This window comes from Emydura macquarii, unplaced genomic scaffold, assembly GCF_026122565.2.
Source record: "Emydura macquarii macquarii isolate MOO-44397 ecotype Brisbane River unplaced genomic scaffold, CSIRO-AGI_Emac_v2 contig_1253, whole genome shotgun sequence".
Lineage (NCBI taxonomy): Eukaryota > Metazoa > Chordata > Testudines > Chelidae > Emydura > Emydura macquarii.
The window spans coordinates 26,142,077-26,161,428 of NW_027131390.1; the positions used below are offsets into that span (position 1 = coordinate 26,142,077).

Consider the following 19,352-nt stretch of genomic DNA (forward strand, 5'->3'; position numbering starts at 1 on the left):
TTGCCTGATCAAGAACTTATGGAAACGGCAGCATATCAAGTTCAAACCTATACATAACGTGAGAAGTTCAAGTATTTTTAAAAACATTCCTATACTTAAAAGTAAAATAAAGACATCTTCTAAAAAATGTGCTTCTGCACCTCATTGTGGTTGGAACTACCATTGTTCCAAAACTAAGTAGCTGCAAACAAATAAGCACTTTAAAAATACTAGCAGTTATCTTTTACCAGTACTTGATAGCATTCTGTAGTTTCTAACGCTACTGAAAACTGTTTTCCAATTAAGCGAAAGTATCCTCCATCAAAAGCTGCCATCCTCTGTAAATCTCATGTAATTTTAAGAATATTTATGGGATTTATAAATGGCAAGAACTCATTTCAGCCAGTCTTCTTCAGAGTAGGAATACATTTATTCAGAAGCAACAGTATGCTTAGAAGGTTCATGAAAAACAAAGGGTGATGGTAAAAGAGAAAAAGTGTATCTAAATGTATTCCCAATACAAAAAGAGCAGACTGTGTGCACAAGCACTTGTCAGTCTGATATATGGACTTGAAAATTCATAAGCATACCTAGCCCAATCTAACATGTAACCATCTTTCTCTAAATTCTCTTAAGACATGGCTGTTAAGTATTTGTTTCTTGGAAATGAAAAGGAGTTTGCATTAAGGAGAGCATTTATTACGATGGGTCAAATCTGGCAACATGATCCAGTGGCTAGGGTACTGTATTGGGAGCCAGGAGATCTGAGTTCTATTCCTGGCATGACCGCCAACTTGATGTGTGATCTTGGGCAAGTCACTTCACCTGCCTATTTATCGTTTATTTTGCTTGCAAGGTCTTTTGAACAGGGACGGCCTCTTACTATGTGTCTGCAGCTCACCTAAGAATGTCTGTCAGGGTCTCTAGGCACTATTTTGTATTAAATACAAACACATATTAGTTGCCTTGCATACAGTTACTTGTTGAGGGCTTACAACAAAGTCAGCTGTTTAAGAAATAGTGCTATTTACAGCTTCTCCCCTGTAGAGTTCACAACCAACAGGAAGGCATAAAGAAGAAAGGAGATGAGAACTCACTGTTACACTGGTGCAACCCATTGGCTTAGTCAAGCATGGAGTCTGACCCAAAGTATGAGCTATGCACCTTTTCTGTATGGAGAAAGCAACTGTACTTTGTGAAATTCAGTATTCATAATTTTTATGAATAAGAACGTTCGAAAGTGCAAGACAGCAAGTAGTAGTTTGAGGGCAAACAAAGCACTGTGACTGTAGGACTTGTGTCTTTGGCTACGAAATATTTACAGAGTAAATTATTATACAGGTTGATGTCAGTCAAAAAATTCAAGAAGAGGTCGATATGCTGTTGAGAGTTTCTCCCAGTCCTCTTGATTTTTCTGTTTTCTTCCTCCCCCTCTTTCCCGCCACTAGCATCTGTGGAAATGCCTCTGTGTCCCCTGGCAGATGAAGGCATGGGTGCGCTATCACTCACTACTGTCAGCAGCCAAACCTCTCCCTTCTCCAAACAGGGTCTCTCCCATCTCCCTCCACCGTCACTTTTGGCAGCTCAATGGCAGGCCTGTCCCTGGCTTGGGTCTCGGGTATACAATAGCTGAGAAGTAAGCAGCAGAAAAAAGCCCAGATGGCAATCTCCTTCAGGGTCCAACTCTTCCTGCCCATGCCCAGGGCACATCCCCCCTGGCTGCTGCCACTAGCACAGGCTCTCTGAAATTAAGCGTGAAGCATTCCAGCAGCACTATTGTGCAAACTCTGAGCAAAGCAGCTTACAGGCAGGACTGATTTGCACTGACACAACCACCCCTATCCAAAAATTCCCTCCTCCCCCACAGGCCCCTGCCTGAAATCTGCTCCCTTTTCCTCTTATTCCCCCACCCAATGCTGTTCCTCTCTCCTCTCGCTCTGAAAGCTGCTCCTTCTCCCTTTTAGCCATTCTCATTTCCTGAAGGTAGTTACTCTTTCCTTTCACTCCCTTCCATTAAAACTGTTTCCTTAATTCACTCTGCAAGGACTACTCTCTTCTCCTATCCACTTTCAAGACTCCCTGCTGCCCCCCAATCCCCTCTCACTGACTCCACTCCTGCTGCCTGCCTGCATCTTGGTCCCACACAGACTCCTGGAACTATGATATTGCAGTAAGTTCTATTGAAATTCCTGCACTGCAGAGATTCTGTTTCCAGTTCTGGCACTGCCACATAGCTTTAGGCAAATCACTGCATTCTTCTCTGCCATCTCTGTAAAGTGGTAGTAATGTGTTAGCTTTGATGTACATAAGGTGACCAGACAGCAAATGTGAAAAATCAGGACGGGGTGGGGGGTAATCTGTGCCTATATAAGACAAAGCCCCGAATATTGGGACTGTCCCTATAAAATCGGAACATCTGGTCACCCTAAGCACCTTGGCTTTTGTGTGTGTGTGTGTGTGTGTGTGTGTGTGTGAGTGAGAGAGAGAGAGAGAGAGAGAGAGAGAGAGAGAGAGAAGGGAAAGAAAGATGAATGAGAGACAGTACTTAAATGAAAATGATTTTGTTTAAATTTTTACTGGCTCTCTCATTACTGAAGTATTATTCATTTTTCTGTTGCCTGGTATCATTAGACAACCCCCTTGATTATTATCTGTCTGAATCTGAAAAATTAAAGACTTGTGGAGCACCCAATCAAGAGACATGTTTAATCAAAGCAGGTCATGCTACAAGGTGTAGAAAGTAAAGTCTTAAAACAAGAATAATACAGGGTTTAAGAAATACAAATTATGAGAGAGATACAAAAATCTGACTGCTCTTGTGTGGGAAGAGTTCAGGAAAGAAAGTGTTTTATCTCTGACATCCTATCTATGATAGGTTCCTAACAGAGCTTTAAACACCTTGTAAATTAAAGTTATTTTATCATGACCACAATTACAGAGTTAGCAAGGTCTTACCACCTTGAAGATATTAGTTTAAAATCCTTGCTATAAAGGAAAAAATGATTTTTAAGAACAGCCATACTGTGTCAGACCAATGGTCCAGCTAGACCAGTATCCTGTCTTCTGACTGTGGCCAATGCCAGGTGTTTCAGAGGGAATGAATAGAACAAGCAATTATCAAGTGGTCCATCTCATCAGCCATTCCCACCCCCGGCAAACAGCAATCCCTGCCTACCCTGGCTAACAGCCATTGATAGACCTATCCTCCAAGAACTTATTTAGTTCTTTTTTGAACCCTGTTATAGTCTTGGCCTTCACAACATGCTCTGGCAAGGAGTTCCAGAGGTTGACTGTGCCTTGTGTGAAGAAATACTTCCTTTTGTTCGTTTTAAACCTGCTGCCTATTTGCTTTATATAAATAAGATGTTTACAAGAGCTACTCATTCTAAGCTATACTCAGGAAACAATAGTGTAGCAGAAAGTCCAGGCAGAATGTCTTTACACGGAAGTGCCCGAGACAGGAAACAAAGTCAGCAACAGAAGCAAACTGTGCAAGTCAATTCCAAACAGATATGCATGCTTGTAGCAAGGAATTGAATGGAGGGGCACAGATATTAATTCCGAAAGTATGGTTTTGATGATTAAATATAGGTTGCTGGATATTATTTCGATTTATAAGCACTATTCTAGAATAGTAGGCATTGGATTAGATCCTAGTTCCAGCAAACTCAATGGCAAAACTCCCATTGACTTCATTGGGGCTAGGATATTATCCTTTGGTTCTCAGTTTTCTGAGATTTCTGTGCAATGAAATATATTTCCCTATTCTTCCTTGAAAAAAAGGATTAGTTAAGTTTTATACAAATAAAAAAAGTGTTTGGTGCATATGGTAATAATTTTCAGGAAAACATTTGACCGCATACAATATACAGATAAAAATTAATATATCAGGTTACAACAACTGAAAGGGGGTTTCAGGAAGGATGGAGCTAGGTTGTTCTCAGTGGTGGCAGATGACAGAACAAGGAGCAGCAGTCTCAAATTGCAGTGGGGGAGGTCTAGGTTGGACATTAGGAAAAAGTTTTTCACTGTGAGGGTGGTGAAGCACTGGAATAGGTTACCTAGGGAAGTGGTGGAATCTCCATCTTTAGAGGTTTTTAAGATGTGGCTTGACAAAACCCTCGCTGGGATTATTTATCTGAGGTTAGTCCTGCTTTGACCAGGGGGTTGGATTAGATGACCTCCTGAGGTCCCTTCCAACTCTATGATTCTATGAACTTTAATGTTATTTTTCATTAATTTGCACAGTCAGAAGTCCATTGCTACAAAAAAATTCTGACTTCTTTTGTTACCTTGCCAAAAATAGGCAACTTTCTGGATTATCACACAGAATGTTAATGACTTTAGCATTAAGTCGTAACTAAACAATGAAGCAATACACATTCCAATCTGTCAGCAAAACAGACCCACAAGCAAGCAAAACATGTTTCAATAAAATGTCATTTTGTTACACTTAAATTGCTTTTGTTTTTATTAAGCACCAAAGTAGAGTGTCAGGTGGTCAGTGAAAGCTACTATTAAGTACAGAACACGTTAGCGGTAGAAATGGTACTTGGCCTGCTAAACATCTGCTATCCCATCACATATCATTACAGTTATATTTGATTTTCCACACAGAAAATTGTTTGCACTGGTCCTCATATACTGTACATATTTACAGCATATCATTAGCACTTACTGTTTGCTTTCTCCCCTAAACAACACTTCATGCTATTGAATTGGTGTTGCTTTTTATGTCAGAAGTAGTACTTTCCCCCATTTATCAATGTTTCAGAAGTGTACATATACCTACTTTCGGGTATCATTCAAAGATAACATTGGAGTAGACTATTGGGACTAACTGTTGTCAGCCAGATTTCTGAATGATGCTAAGTGTTGTAAACATTCTGGAGCTCACTGTGAGATCCTAACAGAGCTGAACACACCTTCAAAAATGAACAGAAAGTATTAGCAGCATTCTCTTATGCTTACATTCTCCTTTTAGAGGTGAATCAGAGACAGTGTGATTCTAGTCACCTGCAGATTGGGAGTCAAGGAGACCTGGGGTTCTGTTTTCCACTTTGCCATTCATTCACAGTATGATCTTGGGCAAGGCACTTGAGCTATCTGTGCCTCAGTTTAGCCATCTGCAAATAAGGATTAATGATGCTTACTCACCTTTATAAAAACTAATATTCCTTCCACTTTCATCTGAAAATGTCAAAGTAATACCTTAAAAACCCTATTTAGTAGTTTAAAACCTTGCAACAAATGTGCGCATGGTCAAATTTTTTGCAGAAATTACTATTCAATTTCAAGAACTAGTTGTGCATTATTTTGCTTGTACAACTAATTCATTATATTACACACACACAATTTTTTTCTTTCACTCATTTTTCATTTGCCTTTCATGGTTCTTCTGGGTGAAATTGACATTGCAATACAGGAAAATCAGGTCATTGAACACCACGCTTTTTCAAACTCAGCGCAGAAAAAAGTCTCTGGTATCTACAATATTGTAATAATTCCAAGAGTTTAATTTATGAAAGCTTTACATGGGCTCTTGGTAAGGTATTTCACTCAGGTAAAGGCATTTAAGGATGATTTATTGTTTTTATTACTGTATTTTTTCCTGAAGACCTCATCTACCCAATAAATGCACAATTTCTCTCAACTCATGATCTCAGAGGAAGGTGGTCAAAAACAGCATTCCCATTCTAAAAGGTATTTTATACCTGTTGCAAATAATTTACAAAAACAGAAGGGTAGCATTTGCAGCATACTGTTGCCTTGTGCAGCTAGGCATACAATTTTACTGTGGCAGTAAGTATAAGTATTGAAGGCTTCAGTTTGTGTTTATGGAAGGTCTATTCTGCTGATTAGAAATTTTAAGAAGGCAGTCTTACTTCCTCTAAAGAGCTGTCAGGCATAAATGTTTACCAGATGCAGGAAGTGAATAGATTTTCAAATTCAATCATTGCCATGATGAAACAGCAATTCAGAAGTCACAGATTTCCATATTCTTACAAGTACTACAAAGGGATAGTATACCATAGCCTACAAATGCCAAATCCAATTCTTTTACTGTGGCTCCTTTAATGGCCACCAAATATGACCTCTATCAACAACAAAAGCATTTTTTTCTATTCTTTTGTCACTAAAATTATTCAGAGTCTACACCCATTAAGAAAAATAATAGAATAATATTGTTTATTTTGTACTATGACAACCTCTAATCCCCAGTCACACATACAATTCTGTGGATCTTTTCAACTGAAAAGTAATACGAATAATTTAGTAATAATAAAAATGTAAATTTTAAGTGTTTACATTTTCCAGAGCTAAGTTACCACACTGGATCCTTCTTGTAATATTGGGTAATATGCTTAAAAGGTCAGACTACTTGTCCTCTTTAGTGTAGTATTACTGTTATCTTTAATGAAGTAAAAAAATTCCCTCCAATATATGGGAAATCAAATAGAAAACCTAAAGTAAACCTGGCTGAAAGAAAAAGAAAATATATATAAAAATCACAATTTAAGCATATACAGGAAAAAACAAACTAAAATATGTTGAATAGGTAATCAGGTCCTTAACTTAAATATAAACTACTGTCTCTTAAATGTCTGCCTTAAAAATTGGAGTTTCTATTTGTTTGTAGTCTCAATCGAACCTACAACCTAACCTGAGTTTCCTTGGAAATTGACATGTGACCAATATAATGTTTTCTGGAACCTGCCCATTAAAATTTCTGATGCACACAGTACCATAATACAATAACTATAATAACCAATAATACAGGAACACACAGGCAAATTAAATAGATATGTTTGTTTAACCCAGAAGTAGGAGTCAGAAGATTTGAATTCCAATTTGGACTCTGGCACTGACTTGATGTGCACATCTGGGCAAATCATTTAACCTTTCTGTAATCTAGTTTCCACATTTATAGAATATATACACAAAGCCTTTCAAGATCTTTGGAAGAAAGATGCTACATATGGGTGAAGTATAATTACTAATGATTTCAGAAGACGAAAGAGGGAAAACACAAATCCAGGCAACAACATCATTGGTTGTTCCCCTGTTCATTCCTAAATCCTAGAATAGAAATACCATGTGAGAACATGTGAAGGGAAAGTCATCCCAAATTATCCTCTTTATTAATGTTAATTATTATAGTTACAACAGCTGGTGGTTTAGTGCCAAAACAGCAAGCACAAACATTTGTACTACTCTGAACCACTGTCCAGTTCCACCAGATTTGTTCCTTTTATTTTTTAAATATATTTTTGCTCATGCAAAATGGCTATTCTCTGTAGGAATACTTGTATTTACATGAGAACAAAACTATTTCTGTGCAAACATTCACTATTCATTATTTTATGTGTTTTTCCACTATTGTTTATTCACTCTTTGCCTACTTTAAAACTTTTAAGCAGGCCAGGTACAGAGCAGAAACAACATGCAAGTCAACTAACCATCTTGTGCAACAATCATAGCAAACAGTTTATAGGCTAAAAATTATTTGCCCAATCTATTCAACAAATGCTTATGAGTAAAAAATTCTACAAAAACAAAAACAAAAAAACCTGGCTTACATTCACTGGCTAGTTTATTCACAATAAATGGTTCAGCCATGACTAGCAGTGACTTCCACCCTGGTAAAAAGTTCCCAGTGCGGAAAAATATGTTTAGCTAGAATGATCTGTTAGCTGGTATCGTCATAATTAACTAGTCTTCTCCAGAGTTAAGTCAAGGAATGCTTGGGCTGGAAACAGAACAGCATCTAAACTGGCCACTATGGAATATCTATGGCAGTGGTTCTTGACATTTTGGGGCTCAAAACCCATTTGTAAACCTTGATGCTCTGTCATGACCCAGTTAATAGCTTTAGTGCAAAAAACATTTGCCTTACTATGTATTTCTTACTAACAATATACACAATGTAATAAGCACTAAATAAGTACATTGTGCATAGCGTAGCAGGGGCTCCCCACAGCTCCTGTCTTGTGGGGTTGGCTGGGCTTGGTTTTTGGCTTCAAGCATTGAGACCACCTGGATTGCAGGACTGCTCAGGTTTGGCCTGGCTCTCCTGGTGGGGAAGTCGTCCAGATCAAATTTGTGTGAGTGGCATTCCAACCAGGGCCGTATTATCCATTAGGCACAATAGGTGCAGTGCCTAGGGCCTACGAAACTTTCAGGACCTTCGAAAAACTTTGTATATATAATTTTTTATTTTTATTTAAAAACTATTTATTAATAGCTTAAAATCAAATTAGTTATTTCGGTCGGGGGGCCTACAAAGGCGAGTCTGCCCAGGACCTACAAAGGTCTTAAAACGGCCCTGATTCCAACCAATTTGGCCCAGCCAGCTCTCCCCTGACATAATGACAGAGGGGAACAGTGCTGCAACCCCATGCATGAGGTTGCAACGCCGGGGGCTGGGAGCCAAACCTAGCCAGCCTCACAGGACCAGAGCGGAGGACAGGGTGGGTTCTGCAACACATACCCCAAGGGCCTCCCATGCAATCCTTGGACACATTCCCATAACCCAATTTTGCATTACAGCCCAGTGATTGAGAAACCCTGAGTGAAGGGGACAGAGCCTAGAGCAAAGTTTCCATGGAACCAGTTCAGAAATGAGAAAATTACTTACCTGTAATTCTGCCTTCTGCAGATGATCTCTCACAGGTGTCTCCCTCTGAGGATCTCAAGTATCCCGCATGAGACTTGCCAGAACTGAGGCATCTATACAGCGAGCTGGGGACTTGACTGAGATATTGCACCAAGCTGTCATTCTCTTGGAGTAGCTGGCTGATGGCCTCTGAGCAGGGTCCTGAGGCATCCAGGCTCACACCTATCCAGATGTTCTGTTGCTGCACCAACAGGTTGTACTGAAGTGGGGATCACAGGACATAGAGTTAAACACACAGATTGCATCTGACACAGTATCATTAACTGGCCTAACTCCATTTTCAGGAAACCTAGAGTGATAGATTTACATTTATTTTCTTCTCTATGTGATTCTCCCAGGCAACAACGAGATGAGACCTTGTGTCTCTAGGGAGTTGAAGCAGCACTGACTGGAAATGAGAATACAACTAGGAAGAAATCCTCAGCTCCTCAGAGGAGCAGCAGCTATTAGAGCTGGACCACATCGGTTAGAACCATCGAGAAAGCAGCTCCTTGGCAGAAGGATCTTTCACTGATCACATTCAGAAAGAAACTGGCTGGAACCTCACAATCTCTGGGGACCCTCAACCCAGCCTACAGGCTCCTCAGAGGACTGAAAATATGAATGGAGACTTATACATAATTCATGCTGAAGCAATGAGACCCATAAACAGTCAAAATCTGTAGCTGAAAAACATGCACATTCTGACATCTGGGAAAAGTTACTACCATCTGTACTAATAAATGAATCCTTGTCTCCTGGCTCTCCCAGTCCCTGCTCTAATCACTAGACTATGCTGACTCTAATGGAAGTATTAATTTTACTTTCTGCTTATCCTTTAGATTTATAACTTTAAATAAATATTTGCATATTAAGAGAAAAACAGAGACCCAGGTAAAAACAGAAATCCTAATAAATTAATCAGTTTAAAGGAAATGAAATGTCTGTAAAATGTTCCTCCCAAAGATTGAGAAGTCATCTCCATAAAACCACCCATTTGGGCATTGTTATAAGCACTGGGAGTCAGCCATCGTCTTGGAAGATGTTTACATACAGTTGGGTTTGATATACATTCAGGATGATATCTTCCATCTTTTTTGTCAATGTATACAACCATCTTAGAATGTGTCTGTTAGAATTATGACATGAGGAGTATTTTCTATTAAAGTCTCCTTTGATTACACCTCCCATTCACTCAACAACTGCATCTTCTTGATACTTCACTGTCAATTTTCTAAATCTCAAATGCCACTAAGATTTACAACATACCTGCAGGCTCCCCATCAAGATTTTGAAGAACCTGTCTCTGTTATAAACAGGGACTGGCAGCCTGTAAATAAAGATAATAGTGGAATTGCTAACAAGCTCTACTTCCACCAAACATAATTTTATTGCTAGATCTGAGGCTGGATTCATGAATTCCACATGGTTCACAATTTCCTACTTCTTATAAGACAATTTGAGGTATCTAAAATTTGTTTGCATAAAAAAAGTTGGTTTTAACATCTGCTCATAAATGAGCATTTAGTTTCTATATCATAATTTTCACCCAATTATTAAACCACCACCAAAGTGGGTTGGAAACTATTAGCCAATCTCTAATGTTGGCCTCACACTTCCATTGTTATGGGTACTCCCACTTTTCAGCAAAAGTGCTTACTACCATCTCTTTGAATGAGAACGCAAACTGTTTTATTTTCCCCCCAAATACATTTTACAGTTTTGGTGATGAGAAGAGCTCCTTGCCTTTAGACCTTTCAGATTGCTGCATTTTACAAAATGGGATTTTTTTCTTTAAATTATGTAAAACTTTCATGACGCCCCAAATGATGGAGGACAAACTACTAAAACCAGAACACATACTGATGTAAGGAAGGTCTGAATGAGCTTTCCACTGACATCTAGTGATGAGCTGGGAGAGAAGACTGCAGGAACTGACCTTGTTTGTATAGATACACTCACTCTGCCTCGGTGCGCAGCATAATGGACTTGCTATAACCAAATGATCACTTTTGGCTGGTATCGGATTGCAAGTCACCTTGTTATTGAGTGCAGGGCTACTAAAGTGGTGCTATCCTTGGTGTGTGAATAAAGGGCAGCAGAGCTGTGCTTGGCATGCCCTGATTGAGGGGTTCACCCTCAACTGAACTGCACTCGCTAACCAGTGGGTAGGGGTGCCAAAGTCCAGTGAAGATGAGAGAGGGTGGGGACGGGTGTTCCTATCTGGTACTGTGGGCTGTGCATAAGAGTCCTAGATGCTATTTGACCCTTCCTCTCTTCACTGTTTAATGGCAGAGCTGATTAGACTCAATTGAGAGTCTTTTGTTATAGATCACTAGAGCTGAAATCACTGGTAACTAGGTCTAAGTGCTAAGCCCTAGAGGCCTGCTGTGGGACAGCATAAAAAACTGCCCAGCCTGCACTAGCAGAGAGGCTCCCCCTACTAACAGCTGAAACCACTGAGAGCTGTGCTGTGACGGGACCTCAAAACATCCCAGAGGTTGCAGTAGATAGGGCAGTGGTGGAGTGAATGACAATGGAGCAGCTGGCAGCAGAGTGAGTGATGGCAGAGCAGCTGCTGGTGGAGCAAACAGCGGAACAAGGAACAGTGGGTTGAGCGACAGTAGAATGGCAACAGCGGGCATCAACACAGAGAGAACGGCACATCAGCAGCAGCTGGAGTGGGAGCTGAACTCATGCAAATACAACTGTAACTCTGAACTCTGGGTCTTTGCTGACCAAGGACAACAATTGTGAGTGGGGAGCAATGGAGGGAGAGGGGAGTGGCATGTGAGAGAGACATTTGTTTGTTGGACTTTCACATTGCAAGACAAGAGACTGAGGAAAAGGACGCTCTCAAAGTATTCCGGGGTGAGTGTTTTGTTCATGGTTGTATGTTTTTGAATCATGCTTGTGGTGTTTTCCCAAATTAATGCCAGGTTCCTTTCCCCCTTTATTAAAAGTTTTCTTTTCCATACACAGACTCAGTGCTTCTGAGAGTGAATGTATTGCCTCTTGGAGGCGCCGAGGGGTGCTGTGTAATTTTCCCAGATTGCTGGGATGGGAGTTTAGCCAGTTCTGTGTTATATTGTCAAAAGGAACTCCTAGATATTGAACCCCAGGCCGTTGCTGCTGACTCCACCAGGCAAAAGGGTTACACTAAGGATATCCCAGAAACAAGAAAAAATATTTACCTAGAATTCTGCTTCATTGAAGGTTTCATCTCACAGGATTCTCGTTCTTGGTCTCAAGCCTCCAGTCTTGGAGAGGAAGACCATTCTACAGTATAAGTCAGCCTTTCTGCCAGAGAAACACTCAAGCCAGCAGAGCAGACATAGAAACAGTCTCACAAGGTATTGCAGCATTGTGAAGAGAGGGGGAGGGAAAGAGGACAGATGAGGCCTACAGCACCTCACCTTTCCCAGGTCCCCTGGACCCAGAGCTGTGCAGGGGTGGCACCCCTGCTCTCCAGGGCAACCAGGGCCCATTCTGACCCCCATTCCCCCTTTGAAGCTGGAGCAAGGGAACTATTCCAGAGAGGAGCTGGTCCCCTGGGTAAGCCACACTCTCAAGTGGGCAGAGAAGCAGCCACCTCAGCAGGCTCTGCAGCAGGGACCTGCAAGCATTAATGATGTCATCAGACCAGGATAATTCCCTCCGCTTTCTCTGCCTTGCACTGACTGGCTGTGGGCGCTGGACTTCTCCCTCACAGCCTCCCTCCACCTGCCCTTCATCCCCTCCTTCGCCCCACCCCCCTTCAGCCAGGGGCACAGACAATCCCTGTAGAGCCATCCCTGCCACAGCCCATGCCAGGCTCAGCTCCTGCCTCCCAGCCCATACTGACAGGTGCAGTGTCATTCCCTCTCCCTGAGAGGGGACATGGGCTGCTGGAAGTGGAACAAAGCCAGGTGGGCCCCTGGGGAGAGCCTGGTATAGAAGCCAACCCATGGCAGTGGCAAGGAAAGTCAGTGCTGGCTGCCCCGCTACCCACTCAGTTTTGGCCCCGCCAGTGCTCTCTCATAATAGGATGCGAGAAGGTGAGGGGTGAGACCAAAACAGAGCGGTGTTGTGACCTGGTGTTTGGCACTGCAACTGCTGTGCACCAGGTCACTCACTTTTAGCTCCACAGCCCCCATGTCGTGATAGAGCCGCCACAGAGCCAAACCTGAGCAGCACTGCGACCCCCAGGCACCAGGTCACAACGCCACTCACTCCGTTATGGCCCCCTGGTCATGACATACGGACTGTGGGGTCAAACCTGAGTGGCAGTGGGGGGAGGAGGGCAGCGCTGCTTCTCCTCACCACTGCCAACGGTCTGTGCATAACCAACACGTGCACTGCTGCAGGCACCACTGCCTTCAATGCCCCCTCTCCCTTTCCTTGGATTTCTATTTAGGTATAATCTCTTCCTCAGTACACTCCACCCAAGAAATTAAAAACAAAACAAAATCTTGGAAATAACATACTGCTTACAAACCATCACTCTGCTTGTAAGTTAGATCCCTTTCCCCCATCCTTTATATGTTGTCTATTTAGACTATAAGCTCTTCAGGGCAGGGACTGTCTATTACTCTGCTTGTACAGTACCTACTATCATAATGGGACCCTGATCTTGGCTGGTCCACACGCACTCCTGAGCTAAATATAAAAAATAAAAATCACATCCTCTGATTAACCCTCCTTTAATTGCCTGAAGGTTGCAACATAACACTACTTCATTTCTGAGAATTCAGAACTACAACACATACAAATTCCAAACCAGAGAGGGACAAAGCCTTCAAAAAGAGGCACAACTCACCCCCACCTTACTCTAGGCTCTGTCTATAGAGTAACTCTTACTAGGCCCACTGCATGCTTTCCTCTAGAGCTCTCTAGCCTGCAAGCAGGACCAGGAAAACCCAAGGGAATTTACAGTGATGGAACACAATTTTAACACAGATTTCAATACACTACAATGAGCATATAAGGCTCTTGTTCTATGCCCTTATAGCAGATGGGGCTTTTTTGGAGCCCACAGTATAGATGATAGCCAACATTCAGAGGCCCTTAGTTTTCTTGGAATGATGACAAAATTTTCCTGATGAACACAGGGCAGAGAAATAGTAATTGTTAACACTTTATGTCGCAGCAGAAGCTGAACAAAATTTCATAGTAAAAGAGCACTTCTGTACTTTGAGGTTATGCCCCCTGTTGAATAAGAAAGGCCTGCTGTAAGCTAGGGAGATGAGAGTTTCTGAAAGGAAAAATGTATAACAAAGCTAAGGCAACCTAAATATAGGAGCTGGTACTATTCTCCTCCTCCAACTACTTCCTTTGTAGTTGCACAAAGTACTGGGGGGCATCTGAATGGTCTATTTTCAACAGCTGTTTGACCAGCTCAGATATTCCACTTGCTCCTCAGAAAATAGAAGATTTGGGTAACAGTCCTGATATTCTTCAGAATTAAGTAGAACATTGTAGCATGTCAAGCTTGTCTCCCCATGGATAGTGTGAAGAATATAGAGGTCTGTCATAGATTCCCAATAACTACGGAAAAGCTGCAGTATTTAAGAAATTAATTTTGTAGTGGTGGGAGTCACTCACTTAAATTTTCCATTTTGTATGCCTAGTTCTATAGCTCCACTTGCTTCCACACACACTTCTGAGATGCTGGACTAGTTGAGATACTCCACCCTCTTAAAATAAATGTGTGCCTAAGCCTTCTATGCCTACTTAAAAGTAAGATTAGGTACAAAAATGTCCACTTTTAAAGAGATCAAATATTTTAGCTAGCTCTAATTTTTTTAGATCACTGCTCTGCTGATAATTTAGAAAAATGAAATGGCCAAAACTTTTGTAGATCCTACAAAAACAATATTTAGTGCACCTTTTGCTTGTTAGTCAATGGATTACTAACACACTATTCCTAAAGTTGTCCTGACACAAATGACACTGCTCATGTATAAAGATCTTTTTGGCAGGATATAAGGCAACATGTAAGTTAAATCTGTTAGGCAAAACCAGCCATTTTAAGATGCATAAGAAAAAGAAAAGAAAGCAATGTTAACTACATGGAAAACAGACAAAATTGTTAGGGGAAATCTGTCAATATGCTATGAAAGTATAACAGAAAATTAAAAGTGCAAACATTAAAAGTTCCTTTCAAACCTCTTAATTCCCCACTTCCTACTCATGGCATTCCTCTGAGAAGACAGAGTGATGGCATCTGCCTCACTCTTCAGGACTCCATTCAGGACTAGAAATTCTTGCACACTTCTGTATCAGCAAGTCTAACACAAAGGGGATTTCTTTTAGCGGTCAATTTTCCCATTGATGCAAGAAAGATTTACATATGCAAGTCCATTAGCATTAATGGGAGTTACCCACATAAATCCCCTGCAATGATAGGAGAAAAGACCCCACAGTCTGCAAAGATCCAAGTTCTAATGATTACCTGTCAAATGGACCTAAGCATCATCATCTACAGAAAAAGCAGACACAGCAGCTTCTTGGCTGAAAATACTGCCAAGGAGAGGGTAACTGATTGCTGTCAAGAGGTCAGGCAATTGAACACCAGGAAGGAAAAATGGCATCAAATTGCCTATTTGAATATTAAGGGTTAATCCGATTAACCAAAGTTAAAAAGAAAGAACTCATTAAAAAAAGGAATTTAAACATATCAAAGCACTCGTTAGAAAAAAAGGTGTGAATATTGTATGAGCTCCAAGGTGCTTGAAGGATAATACAGCTACTTGTTTAAAAATTCAATTAACCTTATCTTTCTTTAACTTGATTTATTAATAATCCCACAGATAAATTGCTGGTTCTTAAAAAGTCATGTTATCTTTTGAATATGTCCTGTCTGACAAACCTTAAAAACTACTTCAAATAAGCTTAACCCTCACTTTGTATGCTTAGATCATTTAATTTGAGAACAAACTACAGTTCAAGACATGATTTCTGTATAATAAAGGATCATCAACAGTCTCATGTCGTAAGCAAGCTGTTGGGTACTCAACTACCATAGGAAAAAACATTTCAGATTTCATTCACTATATGAAGAGGACATGAAAACAGTTTTTAGGCAATCAATGTACTGTAAAGTCATAGCTTATGACTTGTAGGTTATGCAGCCCTTGTTTTATCTAAAAATCAAATGTGTAACATTCCAACCTTTTACTTTATATTGGTATGAATGCAAGAAATATCTTTATTAAGTAAATTTCTTAGGATGCATGTAAATTTTCATCACATCACAAATAGCAATGTGACAATAAACTGACATTAACAAACAGTACAGCAAAACTTTAGAAGTTAGCATTAAACTGCTTTTCTTGTGCAACTGAAAGAAAAAACAGAAAAATGCACATGCAAGCAAATCTTCAATTTTCAAACAACAAATGTAATTTCCTTGTAAACGTAAAAGATGAAAACTCAAACATGATCCCTTTTACTGAAAGGCAAATAGAAACCAGGTCCTTTTCTTAGTTCCTTTCCAGATTTGTAGATGTTAACAATAATTAACCTACATTCATGCTTTTTGATATACACATGGGAATGATAGCTGAGAATGAAAAGGAGAACAGGTTATTTGTTATCAAATGTAATTAGCTGCTTAATTGCAAGCATACCAAGGATCACTATTATTTAGCAATCAAAATGGATTTAATCTACATTTTTTCTGAAGACTTTACAGTTACACAGTGAGATACCTAGCTAATAAAAAGAAATGTGACAGAATGTAAACATTAACAAACATTTAATAAATGCATCTTGAATATTGTAGCATGATGCAAGACATAAAATAATGTTCTAAATTGTGTTAGGTGTGTTGTAAAAAAATAAGTAACTTGACCCTTAGGCACATAGCCATCTTCAAGGCAGGCACATTCACTGTAAAACCGTAGAACTGTAGCAAGTCCTAGCTGTGTCAATAATTTCAGACAGTACTGGATATTCATTACTTGATGGCATTATTTGTATTGATGTACAGTATTTTAAACAGTATTATAATTTGCTGTATAGTGGTATAACCATATCTAAGTTTAGATATAGCAGTTTAAACTGTGACCATCAACATTTGTTCACCATGTATATTTATACATATTGCTGATTTATATTGTATGTATTTGACTTCAGGTAAATCTTTTAGATTTTACAGTAAAACTTCCCCCACGCAGGTTTCATTTTTTTTTTGTAATTAAAAGCCTCTACTTACTTTTCTTTCTTTAGCTAGACTATAATTTCACAATATTATTTAGAAGAGGGTGAGAGAGTATTTACTATCATTAACCTTTTAATTTTTTCTGGTTTTGTAATTCTGTACACAAATCAAGTTTATAAATACATTTACAAATTTTCTTGTATAAATATGTTTTATGATTTATCATTACAAAATGCACAATTTACAGCTATCACACTACTTTTAGACCGATTATCTGGATGAAAACAATTGTAATTATAACCAGTCCAACATTTTCCCTCCAAAGCTCTTGCCAAAATTTTCTACTTTAACTATTTAAATTTTTCAGACCCTAGTCCTGCACACCCTTATGTATGTGAAAGTTTGGGGCCTTAGTCTTGTTTAAAGAAAATGTTTACAGGAACTCAAAACATGCTGTATTTTTGGTGGTTCTTAATTATGTAAGAAAGTCCAGCAGTAATTTTAAGTAACTGTATTTTCTTCAGAACTAGATTGTAAAAGTCACTGGCAAACATGGTTAAATTCTTGACACCAATCAAAAATAGGAGTGTGTTAATTTTTTTAATGTTTTAAGGACTAATATTTACATAGTTTCAACTGAGACCATTGTATTTACTGTATACACTATTTCTGCTTAATATGAATAAACTTGACACCAATTTCAAAATCAAGTATAGAATATATATCAGAAGTAAGTAAATGTGATTTTAGGTATTCCAAAACCAGCCTTCAAATAAAGGACTTGTATCAGCAAATAAAAGTTTATCTGCTTGAACACCCTAGAACTATCAATACTGTGTAATGTCCCTTCCCTATAAGCAATTGAAAGGAGGCAATGACTTTGGGGCAGATCCTCAGCTGGCGTAAATTTAAGTCAGCAGAGCTATGACAATTTACATCAGCTGATGATTTGTCCCTTCATCAATTATATTAAACTAATTATCAAGTTTTGTTGCTACTGATAATTGTGAAGTGTCTCTCTGTGAGGTGGAGGAATCTTTTCTAAATTAGCCAAGAGTCTTCTCAAGGAAATTCAAATCAGATTTTAAAACGAAACATTTTATTTTATGATTCTGGATTCAGTTCTGATAACTTTCCCACCACAGGTTGAGTATTACTCAACTATGAACCGTCTCATTAAAATCAAATGAGGCTATTTACTCAACCTAAGTAAGGAGATCATATACAATAAATACAACTGTTTACTACTCTCTGCTCCCTCCCAAACTGAGTCAAACTGTTCCACTGAGATGATAGTGATACTGGGTTTAATTTCAGAGTGTTCTATTCTTCATGATGTTCTTCTGAAACTTTAGCGCTATTTCCATCACTGCTTTCCTCAGAGGAGGGCTCTGTTTTCATATCAGATGAATTACTGAATCCAGGGTCTTCTGGCTGAGTCCCATCTCCATCATAGATAATATCTTCTGGATTTGGTGGTGGTGGGCAGAATTCTTCCTTAGGAAACATTTCATGAAAAAGTGTCTCAGCCTGTTCAAGGAAAACACAAAAAATTAACTTTAGGTTGAAATTTAATACATTACAAAAATATTTTTCTGTTATTTAAGATTAAAATTCTATCAAATTGTAATGATCATTTGACAGTATTATTAAAACCAGATCAAAATCAGAAAGAAAACCAATGGTGTGAAAAGTCAGATTCTGTAGTTTTTAGCGTTTCTCAGCAATTGTTGGTGCATACTACGGTATTCTGCAAATGTAGCTTTCAATTGCAAAAGGTATGAATCTTTTTCCATTACGAAAATCCACTGGGTTTCAGTCAAGCAACAGAAGCAATGAAGGTAGGAACTAACTATTTCCCTCTCGAGAGGAGTGAATTTCACAGGCCCATTGGAGTCATTAAAATGTTAACATTTAACATATGATTTATCCCCCAAATACCACCTTTTAAAATTAAAAATCACAAAAATCTATGTAGTATTTACTACTCCTGTTTTTCTGATTAAATGCATAGCTCAATAGACATTACTATTACTGTACAATGTACTGTTTTTGTTGGCAAATATACATTTTTTTTGGTCTGGCGTATTGTTATATTTTACAAAAAGAGTTGTATATAAATGCTTATATATCTATGAAGTGTGTGTTTGCATGCATGTGTACACAAACCACCTCTCTGAAAAGTGTCTATATACATAATAAGTTATATTTTAATAAGAATGAAGTTACTTTTAAGAAGTAACGCAATGATTTCATTATTAAACCATTTATCCCACACACCGTTAAGGTTCAATAAGTAAGTATTTAAAAGAGACAGTGTTAAACTGTCAACTGTTGCAGTGACTGATGTTAAAAAATGCTTACTGTAGTTAGAATCAGGGCAGATGCTATTATAACACATGGATTACAACAGTAAATACACTGGGTAAGCATGGAACTGCAAAGGAACACTAATTCCTGCAAAACATACATTTTGCATAGATTCAAGATCAGGGGGAAGGGGGGGGGAAGGGGTTGTCAAAATCCAAGAGAGCCATGGAAATGCAATGCAAAGGTATCATTACTTAACTTACC

General features: G+C 39.1%; 1 protein-coding gene across 1 annotated transcript in view; it reads right to left on the reverse strand.

Moving 5' to 3' along the window:
• Positions 1 to 15,455: 15,455 nt before the first annotated feature.
• The window catches only part of CHM (CHM Rab escort protein), a 124,462-nt gene continuing 120,565 nt past the window's right edge, over positions 15,456 to 19,352 (reverse strand). The window contains exon 15 of the mRNA XM_067548385.1: positions 15,456 to 18,308. Coding sequence (XP_067404486.1) covers positions 18,102 to 18,308 — 207 coding nt within the window. The 3' untranslated portion in view covers positions 15,456 to 18,101. The remainder of the gene's footprint in view (positions 18,309 to 19,352) is intronic.